Source organism: Rhinoraja longicauda, chromosome 16, assembly GCF_053455715.1.
Source record: "Rhinoraja longicauda isolate Sanriku21f chromosome 16, sRhiLon1.1, whole genome shotgun sequence".
Taxonomy (NCBI): Eukaryota; Metazoa; Chordata; class Chondrichthyes; order Rajiformes; family Arhynchobatidae; genus Rhinoraja; species Rhinoraja longicauda.
This window is the reverse complement of record NC_135968.1, coordinates 25340751-25352898: the sequence shown is the minus strand read 5'-3', so window position 1 is coordinate 25352898 and position 12148 is coordinate 25340751. Positions and strand designations below refer to the sequence as shown.

The following is a 12148-nucleotide window of genomic DNA, read 5'->3' as shown; positions in this document are numbered from 1 at the left end:
CCTGTGACATTACATTCTAGATATAAATAACCAAAGTCAATGATTCAGTAACTATTAAGTACCTGTCTCTGCAATAACTCGGGAATTTGACTTTTTTGAAAACATATTCAAAAATGGAAATCTTAATCACAATAATCAAGAACTCTTCCCTTTTCTTTTGCTCTGACATCAATGATCTTTGCATATTGCAACCAGACATCAGACCGCAAATCAACTTTTGCAGGAATAAATACTTAATGGAAATGTTTATGCAATTTTTAAAGTTTTTTCTGGAAAATCAAAAGGGTACCAATTATTAGAAAATAAATTGAATTTCAAAAAATTTTGGTGACTATTTTCTTTTAATCATCTCCACTAATATCTCTTAAATGCCAAGGGACAGTGCGCTTCCTTCAAAGCGCTATGAGTACGCTGTTATCATTATATGAGCAAATTATCAGTAATGTCCACGAGAACAAGTATATTGAATCAGTGGCTTTCAAACTGGTTCTCAGATTTGTATTTATTCACTTTAGACTTTAGCGATATAGCACAGAAATGGCCATTCGGCCCATAGTCCTCGCCAAACAACGATCACCCCATACACTAATATTATCCTACACACTAGGGATCATTTACAATTTATTTTACTGAAGCCAAACCTGTACATCTTTGAAGTGTGGGAGGACACCAGAACACCCAGAGAAAACCCACGCGGTCATAGGGAGAACGTACAAACTCCGTGATGATAGTACCCATTGTCAGGATAAAATCTGGGTCTTTGATATTGTAAGGCAGAGGCTCCACCACTATGCCATAGTGCTGCCCTAACTTAATTATACTTTGTAGATTTCATTGTTAATTTCAGCAAAAGTTCTACTGGTGAGGGATAGTCTTCTTCATTTAATGTACAATGTGAATACAGTGAGTTTGATGCAAAACTATTAAAAAAATCAATGAACACAACCAATATTTAAAAAAAATTAGATCTAGTCTTTATTTCAACATTCAGATCTGTTACATCAATATAGATTTTTGTAAAACTACCCACATCACATAAATGTGTCTTTTCACAATGAAATTAATAGGAAATGGTTTATGCAGATGCAGTTAAATATGGAAATCCAGAAATTGTAGTTAAGGATTTACTAAGGCTGTACCAAAAGCCTTCTCCAGTGTAACCTTCAGAAATCAATTAGCTGATCACCTCCTCCAACCTCATCTACTGTATCCGCTGTTCCAGGCGTCAACTTCTGTGCATCGGCGAGACCAAGCGCAGGCTCGTCGATCGTTTCGCTGAACACCTCTGCTCAATCCGCCTTAACCTACCTGATCTCCCGGTTGCTCAGCACTACAACTCCCCCTCCCATTCCCAATCTGACCTTTCTGTCCTGTGCCTCCTCCATTGTCAGAGTGAGTGAGGCCCAACTCAAATTGGAGAAACAGCACCTCAGTTTTTGCTTGCGTAGCTTACACCCCAGTGGTATAAACATTGACTTCTCTAACTTCAAATAGCCCTTGCTTTCCCTCTCTCTCCATCCCCTCCCTCTTCCCAGTTCTCCCACCAGTCTGTCTCCAACTACATTCTATCTTTGTGCCGGCCACTCCCCGACATCAGTCTGAAGAAGGGTCTTGACCCGAAAAGTCGCCCATTCCTTCTCTCCAGAGATGCAGCCTTTTTTTGCAGCCTTTTGTGTCTACATTCTATAGCTTATCGTAACCCTTGTTGCTTCTGCAGTTTAAAAGCAAAATCCAAGATCCTAAATGCCTTTTTGTTTTAAAAATTGCTTTCTCTATACGTTCATCTGCCACTTTCAAAGATTTGTGCAAATATACCCCATGTCATTGCTCTTTTCCCATGTTTCTTTCCCATCAAAATTCACCATTTCACACTTCTCCCAAATTTCTACAAATTGTTGCATCTGAGAAATCAATGATGGAGCTTGAAAATGAAACAATTCTTGCCAGCAACTATTGCTGCAAATGCAGCAAAGTACCCAGGTTTCTGTTAAAGGCATCAAATCACATGGTACATGAATATTAGGGAAAATAATGGCGTAAGTATTCTTTTGAGTAATAATTGAACAATGTATATTCCCACAATTCAAGTTCCTTTTCTATTTTTACACTGGCTTTACAATGCAATATGGCAAAACCAAAGCAACATTTCAGTTGCATTATGGACTATTTTTTGCACAACTAAGTTACCTAGTTTTACAGTTAATAATATATTGTATTCTTTGATTAGTATATATCATCTCTATTATATTTACAGGCCTGTTAAATTGTCACAAGTAAGAATTTCATTGTTCGGTTAAAGTCAAACAGTTGACTATGGGTTTTACAAAGCAGATTGAAAAAAAAATCTGCATGAGGGGCAAAGTCAACAATTTGCTCAATTGCGCTGATTTCAGAGTAACCCATTCTTATTCCTGTGAAACTATGTGCAAAATAGAATGGAGTATATCAGATTACATTAGAAACAACAATTGCCAGACTTTCTCTTCCACTAAGTCATGATAGAGAGCATGGGTTAAGATTCCCATAATTGCTTCCTTTCATGTTAAAAAAGTTACAATAGCGGATGAATAAATCATTTTATTTCACTAAAAACCAAGAATTTTCTTTAAGGTCTACATAACTGAAGAATCCATCTCTTTGTTGCAATGGCCTTGAAGCACATATTTTCAATATAACATCGTGCACAATTAATTTAATAGAAAGAAGATATATTTTTGCTTTCACCAGCCGTCTCCCCCAAACATCCCGCCTCAACTTCTTCAATATCCCTACTGAATTCTTAGGATGTTACCAAAGATGTTCATTTCTTAGAGAAGACTTCCATGCATGGTATTCACTGCATTAGTTACATGAGTAATGTGTGATCAGCACTCCTTTCTTTGAACTGTCCTTGGATTGTGGTGGACAAAGATAGATTTTGTAGTGGCACCACAGGCAGTCTAATCTTCAATATATCTACAAATATACATCAGTACTTAATCAGGGATTTAAAAACCCCACATTTCCTCTTGCACCAGGAATGCCAATGACATCTATCATCACACATCTTTATTCACGGAATGTGCGTCCATTTCGAGTTGCACAAAGAGATGATCAAACCAGTTGATGTGGGACTATGACAATGTCCCATATGGAGGCTAATCAAAAATGCAAATTCCATGGGATCCAAGGATGATGGCCAATTGGTATTGATCAGTGGCAAAGGGCAATGACGTCTCAGTAACAAGAATTGTTGAATTAGACTTAAATTCAGAGTTAAGATGAAGATGATGCAAAATCTTACATTTATGATCCAAAGTGAGGAGAGAATTAGCTCAATGGAAGAAAATATGGTCTGGTCCAAAAGCAAATAAAGCTACAGATTCTGGAAATTTAAAATAGGCATAAAAAGATATGGAAATGCTCAACAGATCAGACAGATCCTTGGAGACAGAAAATAAATGTTTGAGATAAATTACATCAGAACTGGGAAGAAAGTAATCAGGTGCACTTTAAGTAGCCGAGAAGGCAATCACAATCACAATTACAATTTAAAGACATCACAAAATGCTGGAGTAACTCAACGGGTCAGGCAGCATTTCAGCAGAAAAGGAATGGGTGACGTTTTGGGTCGAGACCCTTCTTCAGACTATCAGTCTGATATTACTCTAGCATTTTGTGACACCTTGCATCCCCGGCAAGGTAAGAGATTTAAAAAAAGTGTCCCCAACACCCTCCCCCACCCCCCACATAAAACAAACCAGAGAACATTTACACAAACTTTTAAAACAAATGGAGAACATACGAGAACAAATGGAACACAAAAGGGTGGAGACAAATAGTACCATATATCCTTGATGTCATCCGAGAAGGGCTGTGTAGGCTTGATAGCCTTAGCTGTCTGGAGCAGAGAGAGTGAGTGAGTGAGTGAGTGAGTGAGTGAGTGAGTGAGTGAGTGAGTGAGTGAGTGAGTGAGTGAGTGTGAGTGAGTGAGTGAGTGAGTGAGTGAGTGAGTGAGTGAGTGAGTGAGTGAGTGAGTGAGTGAGTGAGTGAGTGAGTGAGTGAGTGAGTGAGTGTGTGTGTGCGCGTGTGCGCGCGGAGGGCAGGGTTGAATGAGGTCAGAGGGGAGAAAACAATGCTCCAACCAGTTGTTGGAAATTCCAAAATAAGGAATGCTGGCAATACTCATTAAGTTGACTAGCATCTGCAGAAAGAGAAAATCTGAGTTAATGTTAGAATTTGATCCTTGGCAGAGATCCAGGTTCAACCCAATTTGCAACTGCAAAATTTTGAATTTTCTCCACAAGGTCAGTATTGAGTTTGTTTGCTTAATTTTCCACATTTGCCCATTACAGTCACAACCCTTCAGAAAATGAAGCAGTTCATGCTAACAAGCAGCAAATCCTTGACATAGTCAGCCTGAGTTGATAGGTGGCAAGTAATTTTGCACCACCAACATTTCAGACAATGACTAGAGTATCCAACTAACTACCCTTGATAACCAATGGTAATACCACTGTCAATTCCTCTAGCAAGTCACCACTGGCTAAAATATCAATTAATCTAGCCACCCCACTAAGGGACCAAATCAGAGATTGAATATCTTCTGGCAAGAAACTCAATTACTAAAACACTAAAGTATTTTCAAATTTATCAAACAAACGCAGAGAATTATAGGCTGGTGAGTCTCAAGAGAATCCATGGAATTGTTGGGCGGAGCCCAGAGGTAGGGAAGCTATTGGAAAGAATGCTTCGGGATAAGATTTACTCCCATTTGGAAGAGAATGGTTTAATTAGGGGCAGTCAGCATGGCTTTGTGCATGGCAGGATGCAAGATCCACGAGGGAATGGACAGATCACATTTCGCTTGGGAACCCTTCTTCACGAAGAGGCCTGAAGGTGATCTCGATCCAAAATATCTCCCATCCATTCCCCGCACGGATGCTTCCATTACCCTTTTATCTCCTTTTCATCTCTAGCCTTTGTCAATTACTTCACCCATCAACTAATCAACCCCTTCCCCCAATCCAACCTGTATTCATATATCACTTGCCAGGCTTTGCCCCACCCCCAACCATCTTTTCCAGCTTTTTGCCTCCTACACCACTCAATTTGAACGAGGCTGTGGATCTGAATGATTATCTGCCCATTCCCTCCACAGATACTGCCTGACCGCCGAGTTCCTCCAGCACTTTGTTTTTTGCTCAAGATGCCAGCATCTGCAGTTTGCGACTCAAGGAGGCTGATGGATTATATCCCACTTTCATGGCAAGCCTTTCTACCACCTACAAAGCTAAATCAGGAATCTGAATTCGCGAGATTCCAAAAACTTAAGCTCAAGATTTATGAAATGCAAAAACAACAAATTTATTGGCAATACAACCATCCTCGTGTATAGGATGCACTGCAGCAATTTCCCAATTTCTTTTCACTTGCACCTCACAAGTACGAGACATTATTCAGAAAAAGAATGACAGGCAAATGGGAAAAATACCCGCTCCAAATTACACCAGCATTCTATCATGAAGTACCATATCACTGTAATTCTGAAAACCCTGAAGGTCCCTACCCAACTGCTTAGTTCATAATGACTAACATTTCAAGTTAGCAATTTCCTCAAGTGTAATTCTAAATTTGGGATAAACTATGGTCTGGCCAGTGTTACCTACATCCCACAAATTAATTCGGGACTGATATCCAAAAACAAGGACAACAAAGTACTCCATTCTTTCTTATTTTTATTCTTTGTGGTATATAATGATGTATGCACTTTGAACAATTTGAACAAACTAGGCAGTTCAGTATCACAGCTGGGAAATTTACTTTGAGTAAAACACTTATTCCAGATTTTTAAACAAGTACTAGACCAAGTGGACCAAACCTCTCCTGCATTGGTGCAGCACCCCCTCCTCACCTTCACCCTTCCCCCATCCCCTTCACCCTTGGTTAGCAACCAGGAGATCCAGTAGGCCTTGGTGAACCGAGTGCAAGTGCTCATTGAAACAGTCACCGAGTCTCTGCTTGTTCCTGTCGATCAGCCAAGGCAATACTGCTCCATTTTAATTCCCCTTCCCATACCTTTCTGACCGTGGCCTCCTCCTCCGCTCCTGGCCCTCCTGATCACATGCTGGGCATACCAGGGACAAACTTAAAAGTTAGAGACTGATGGTTTCAATCGAGTGAAAGTGTTGAAGAACATGGTGAAGATATAATTAAATAATGTTTTAAAATGTTCACATAGTGACTGGAGCATAAAGTAATTAAAGGTATGCGATATTTAACAACATAGGAGCACATTCCAACCTCCCACCTCAACCATTACCAGTAGATAATAAAAGAGGCTCGGAGGAAACGTTTGGATAACTTCTTGTCAATAATCTAGACTAGAAGCAAAACAATATATGCAAATGCGATAACATGGTTATGCGATAACATGGTTACGCATTGAAATGGTTGTGCTATGAACCTGCATTTCAACACAAGAACAAAATTTGAAGACAGTATGGTAAATACTGAAGGCAAGCAAAGGATATTTGGGTAGAAAATCAAATTATCAAAAGTGGAGAACAGCTCGAGTTGGAGGCTGAACTATGCAGGGAGTACATTTTTGGCATGTTGTCAGGCAGCAGAGAACATGGGTTTTAAAGATGATAGGCTTAAAAAGGCAAAATATTCTAGAGTTGATAAAAAAAGGTACAGGGAGAGGCCGAGCTATTTGATATGATGCAAGCCAAATTGGTGCAATTTAGACAAGGAATTTGTAGCAAAATATCCTTCGACCATTTAGTAATCGTGAATAGAGCAAGTAACACAGGAGCTGAGAAAATTAAACTTGGACAAATGCAAAGTGCATAAGGAAAGCCAATTAGTCATTTCTCAGAACTATGAGAGATGATGTTAAAAATGGGAATTTTCAAAAACACGGTGGTCAAAACAGGAGCCAAGGCAGATGTGAAAGCAAACACAAGAATAACAGTGTGGGGGTTGGAAGCATGCGCTTTGATGCAAGGAGGGCAAATAATAAACATATTGAGATAGAGAGGGAGGGAGAGCGAGACTAAAAAGTAAGGTTCACTTGAAAGTAGATGTTCAGATAGAGGAACAAAAAAATCCTGGTCAGGATTTATTTTTGTACTTACGCAGAATAAATCTGCACTTTCAAACCTACTTTGATAAATTTAATGATTGCATATATTCCAGAACAGACATGAAAAAGTAATAAAACTGATGCATAAGAATACACAGTAATATCCTGGAGCAGGCTGCATTTACTTTTCTGCCTCCAAATAAATAATGCTCAGAAGATATACTAGTGTAGCTATTAGAATTGTTCCGTATCAAGGCTTAACAAATAATTTCATTTTTTATTGCTTACTTCAGTGCAATGCTTAAAAAAGGAAGAGAAAGTACAAGATTCTGCCTCCTTTTTGACCACAGATTTCTGTTCCTTTTAGCTATTAGTGAACTGTCAAGTCACAAGAGTAAGTTTGCACAATATTAAAAGTTTTCCCAGAAAGACATTGTAGCCATTATGAATCAATTTATTTCTCAATCAATATCACAAAACAGAATCCTCAACCAAAAATATTAACTTTTTTCTTTTTGCAGATGCCTCCTAAGCTGGTGAGAGTTTCTAATATCTTTTCATTTATATCAGATTTGGAGCATCGGTGGCACGGCGATAGAGTTGCTGCCTTACTCTGCCTGCAGCGCCAGAGACCCGGGTTCCGTCCTGACTACAGGTGCTGTCTGCATGGAGTTTGTACGTTCTCCCTGTGACCGTGTGAGTTTTCTCTGAGATCTTTGGTTTCCCCCCCACACTCCAAAGACGTACAAGTTTGTAGATTAATTAGCTTGTGTTTGTATACTTGGTATAAGTGAAAATTGTCCCTAGTGTGTTTAGCCTTGTGTTGATGTGCGGGGATCGCTGGTCAATGTGGACTCGGTGGGCCAAAGGACCTGTTTCTCTAAAACTAAAACTAATCTCCAGTTTTGGGATTTCATCAAAAAAACATTTGAGTACTAGCATAATGTTGTTTAATAGAACCTGATGTGCACAAATTGACTATACGATATTTCCAAAATTATAACAGCAACTTTAATTACTTTTAAAGTAATTAATTGGCAAGAATTCCCAAACCCATACAGATGCCAATCTCTCAATTAAATAGTGGTTCAGCAAAATGGATTTACCCAAGAAAATAACACTAATTGAAAAAGACAAAATTGATATCCTGCAATTTTTTATTGATTTTTCCTATAATGATTTTGCATTTCAAATATTAAATATTTCTGTTTCGGGTCCCAAAGCTTGGCAAGCTGTGAATGGATTCAGCAATATCTAACACACGCATTTTGACCAGAGTTTTTTAAATAAAAAGCTCCACACTAAATTCACCTTAGCTGCAAGTTTCTAGAACATAACTAACTAAAGCCACAAAGTACTTCTTGTTTCTATGCAGAGGGAGAACAAAAATCACTCTTAACATAAGTGCTGACACTTGACATTTCTCATAATACATCAAGATTTTTTAATTGAAAATTGAAGAACCAGAAAAGTCAGGAGTTATTTTACTTAAGTAATGTTACTTTAATAACATCAGAAGTCTGAAGAAGGGTCTCAACCTGTAACGTCACCTATTCCTTTCTCCAGAGGTGCTGTCTGACCCGCAGTTACTCCAGCTGTTTATGTCTATCTTACTCAAGTAACATGTAGCTTTCGTAATGAATCTGTTACTTTAGATGCATTTTTAAGGTACATGTTATTTTCAACAGTAAAAAAAACAAGATTCGATTGGCCAGAGTTTACCTAATTTAACTCACAAGTATATTTCAAAAGGGAATTTTGAATAGTACTTTGAGGGGGGGGGGGGGGGGGAGGAAGGATAGAGAGCATATATATGCTAAAAGAACCAGGAAGTGTATATTCAATGGCTCAAATGGCCTTTTCCTGGCTGCACCATTCTAATTCAAGATTTCACAACTTTGGCTTCACACTTCTCTCAAAAGCTAGACTAGAAGTTCTGAACATCTTCCACTATATTGGTTGATGAAACTGGACTAAATCCCTCTTTTCCAGGACTGCCTCACAGGTTACTCAATAAATTTGTGGAGCACAGCAGAAAAGGTGGGTCAACCGCATTCTCTGTTTGTTTCAGCTCTTTGTTAAAACTATTTAGTTCCAGTCTCTGCATATCCTTTATTAAATAACGACTTCCCTACAAAATCGCACCATTAGCTAACAACTCCATCAGAAAGCAGTCTGAAGAAGGGTCTCAACCCGAAACGTCACCCATTTCTTCTCTCTAGAGATGCTGCCTGTCCCATGGAGTTATTCCAGCATTTTGTCTACCCCAGAAAACACATCAAGTTCTCTCTTCACCTGTGATAATGGCACAATATCAATAACAGGCAGCACCTGTGGAGGGAATGAGGAGCAGATAATGATTCAGTCAGGATCCTCATTCAGACTGAGTGGAGTAGGAGGCAAAAAGCTGGAAAAGAGAGGTGGGGTGGGCAAAGCCTGGCAAGTGATACGTGGATACAGGTTGGGGAGTGGGGAGACAAGCAGAATGCACTGAGGTCATGGGGAGGGATACAGAGTTGCCAGCAATTCTACCCAACTTCACTTTGTACACTGTTATAATATGCACGCCATCTGTAGGTATGCATTTGTGTGGATAGTGTGGGATTCTAGCTTGGTCTGGAATCACCTTGGTGTCCCTGATGGCTTTGCAAAGGGCATACCTAGATTTCCTGATGTCATGATAACCTCCCTTGAACAAATCGGACTTGATCCTCGCTGGGGAGTGAGTCACAGCTCATTGTGGTTGTCAGTTGGGGAGTCGTCAGATTGAGATGTAATCCTCTATATATTTACTGATGGTGTCTGTGATGGCATGGGTATCCTCATTTAGGTTAGCCATCGAGTCCTTGAATATGGAACAGTCCATCAATCAAAATAGTCACATGGGAGCTCAAACTAAATTGGAACTTCAGCTTTCCTATGCTGCTAATTAACAGAAAAAGGAGCAAGATTCCCAATTTAGCTAATTTCCTAATCTGCAAAGATAAGGCACAAAAATGACAAAAAGTCCATTTTGTCACTATCCAATTAAAATTATTAGTTAGGGTATTTGCAAATGCCAAATATAACATTGCAAGAGAAGGAGGTTAGGTATTATTTTCTTTGAAGATGATTTCAGTTGGATGATTTCAGACAACTAAGTTAATTTCCAATCATTTCCTTATTTTCAAGAGAAATGGCATTCACTGGAATGCTAATACCAGGATGTCAACATTTGGTAGTTATTGTCAGCAAACTGAAAGTCAGAAGAAAACAAATCTGACCCAATCAGAATATTTTGGGCAGAATTGTTCTCTTATGAACACCATGAATTTTGATCAAGATCAAATTACTCCCAAATCTAAAATCACGTAACATTCAAAGAGATACAAATAAAAATTATGAAAATTCTATGGTATCACTCTGCTGTACTAATGGTATCACTTATGCTACCTAACCCAACCCTACCATACTATTGGACATAGTTGAGTCACAATATTTACGAAGGTTTCAAATCATCACCATGTGAAATATTTGGCCAGATTGCGACATCAATTCTGCTCCTCATTTCAAATGGCATTACATAAAAAGGAAATGTTGTTACAATCATCTTCATAAATATAACAGCCTGAAAATGTTTTTGTAATGCTAAAAAAGTGAAACCAGCCAGTACAAAGTTTAATCAGATGACTTAATAGATTAGGTTTTTAAGCATTCACAAAAAATATGCAAATCTTTCAAAACCTGAAAATGACATTAACTTAAAAGTGAGACAATGTTATTTGAACACTCCTTAATTTATAGCTAGTGAAGCTCTCCTCCACATTTGTACAAAGAAACTTGATATCATGCTGACTTTATCAAAACAAGAGGTTAAAAATGTTTCCATTCCCGAATCTGAGACGGCCCAAAACTAATCCAATGTAAACAGCGTAACAAAATAATTCAAAAATAAAATCAACCAACTGGTCATCCAAATTTGAATGTCCTGTTTTTTCTCAAGTCACAAGACTGAATCACATGAAATCTTGGGATCATCAATTAACAAACTAAACTGCAGATAGAGGGGGAACGAGATTCCATTCAATTCCCAGAAACATTCTGAATCTCGGAGGTCAGACCCTAAAACTTAACCAAAATAATTGAATTGTTGTGGTAACCGTGACACTTCGAGGCTTTCAGATATCAATGGATCAACATGAAGCCTCCGCCTGATACAGGCGAGGAAATTGAGTTATACTTAATACAAATAAAACATTAACTGCATTGAAGAAAAATACACGAGAGAATAATCATTTGCTAATAGTTTTTGAAAAGCCAACGTGACCTATCCTGGAAATGAAACTTTTGCTTGAATGCTTTAAACTAGGAAGTAGAACCCCTGTTCTTGCAATTAAAAGTAAATGAATCGCCAGCACCTCAAAGGCCCCGAATATTTACAACTCTTGGGCTACACTTTCAGTAGGTTGCAACAAGCGTGATGCTTTCAGCTGATCGTCAAGCGATGTCCGGACACATACTCAGCCTGAGCTGCGAGCAATAGTTCCTGCTCACTGCTTGTGCGTGCTCCCTGGCCCCAAACTGTGCAGGTATATTGGCGATCGCTTGCTTCACCATCAGCGACATCTTTCCACTCGGCTCCAGCGCGCCCCCGGGCACACTAAACCTCTCTGCGGCTCAGGTGACGCGCGGGCCCGACGTGGCCGCGGGAGCGCGCATGACGTCACGTCTTGTCGCGTCATCATCGACCGGCGCGATGAGCGCGGACCGAGCGTCTTGTCCAATGTGGGAACGCTGCCGTTGCTAAGACGACGGGGCCTCGCTGGAGTGGGGAAGCTCTGAGCCTTGGTTTTGGGAACTACTGAACCACTCACTATCCACTGAATTTTGCAAATACAAGGCGTTTCGAGGAAAATTTCGCTCAGCCCGTGTGAACCAACCCGATCTCCCGGTTGCTGGACACTTTAATTCTCCTTCCCATTCCTACATCTCTATAATAGAATACATCCATGGAGGATTCGGAGAGACTCCAACTCCTTGATGCTTTCGTCAAAGGGGAAGAAGCTTGGCAGATGTCTTTCAATTCTTCTAAGTGCTTCAATA

General features: G+C 39.4%; 1 protein-coding gene across 1 annotated transcript in view; it reads right to left on the bottom strand.

Annotated features, from left to right (window-relative positions):
* Nucleotides 1-11671, bottom strand: part of LOC144600936 (V-type proton ATPase subunit B, brain isoform-like) — a 54415-nt gene extending 42744 nt beyond the window's left edge. Inside the window, 2 exon segments of the mRNA XM_078412831.1 lie at nucleotides 9609-9616; nucleotides 11566-11671. Coding sequence (XP_078268957.1) covers nucleotides 9609-9616; nucleotides 11566-11671 — 114 coding nt within the window.
* Between the last annotated feature and the right edge of the window lie 477 nt (nucleotides 11672-12148).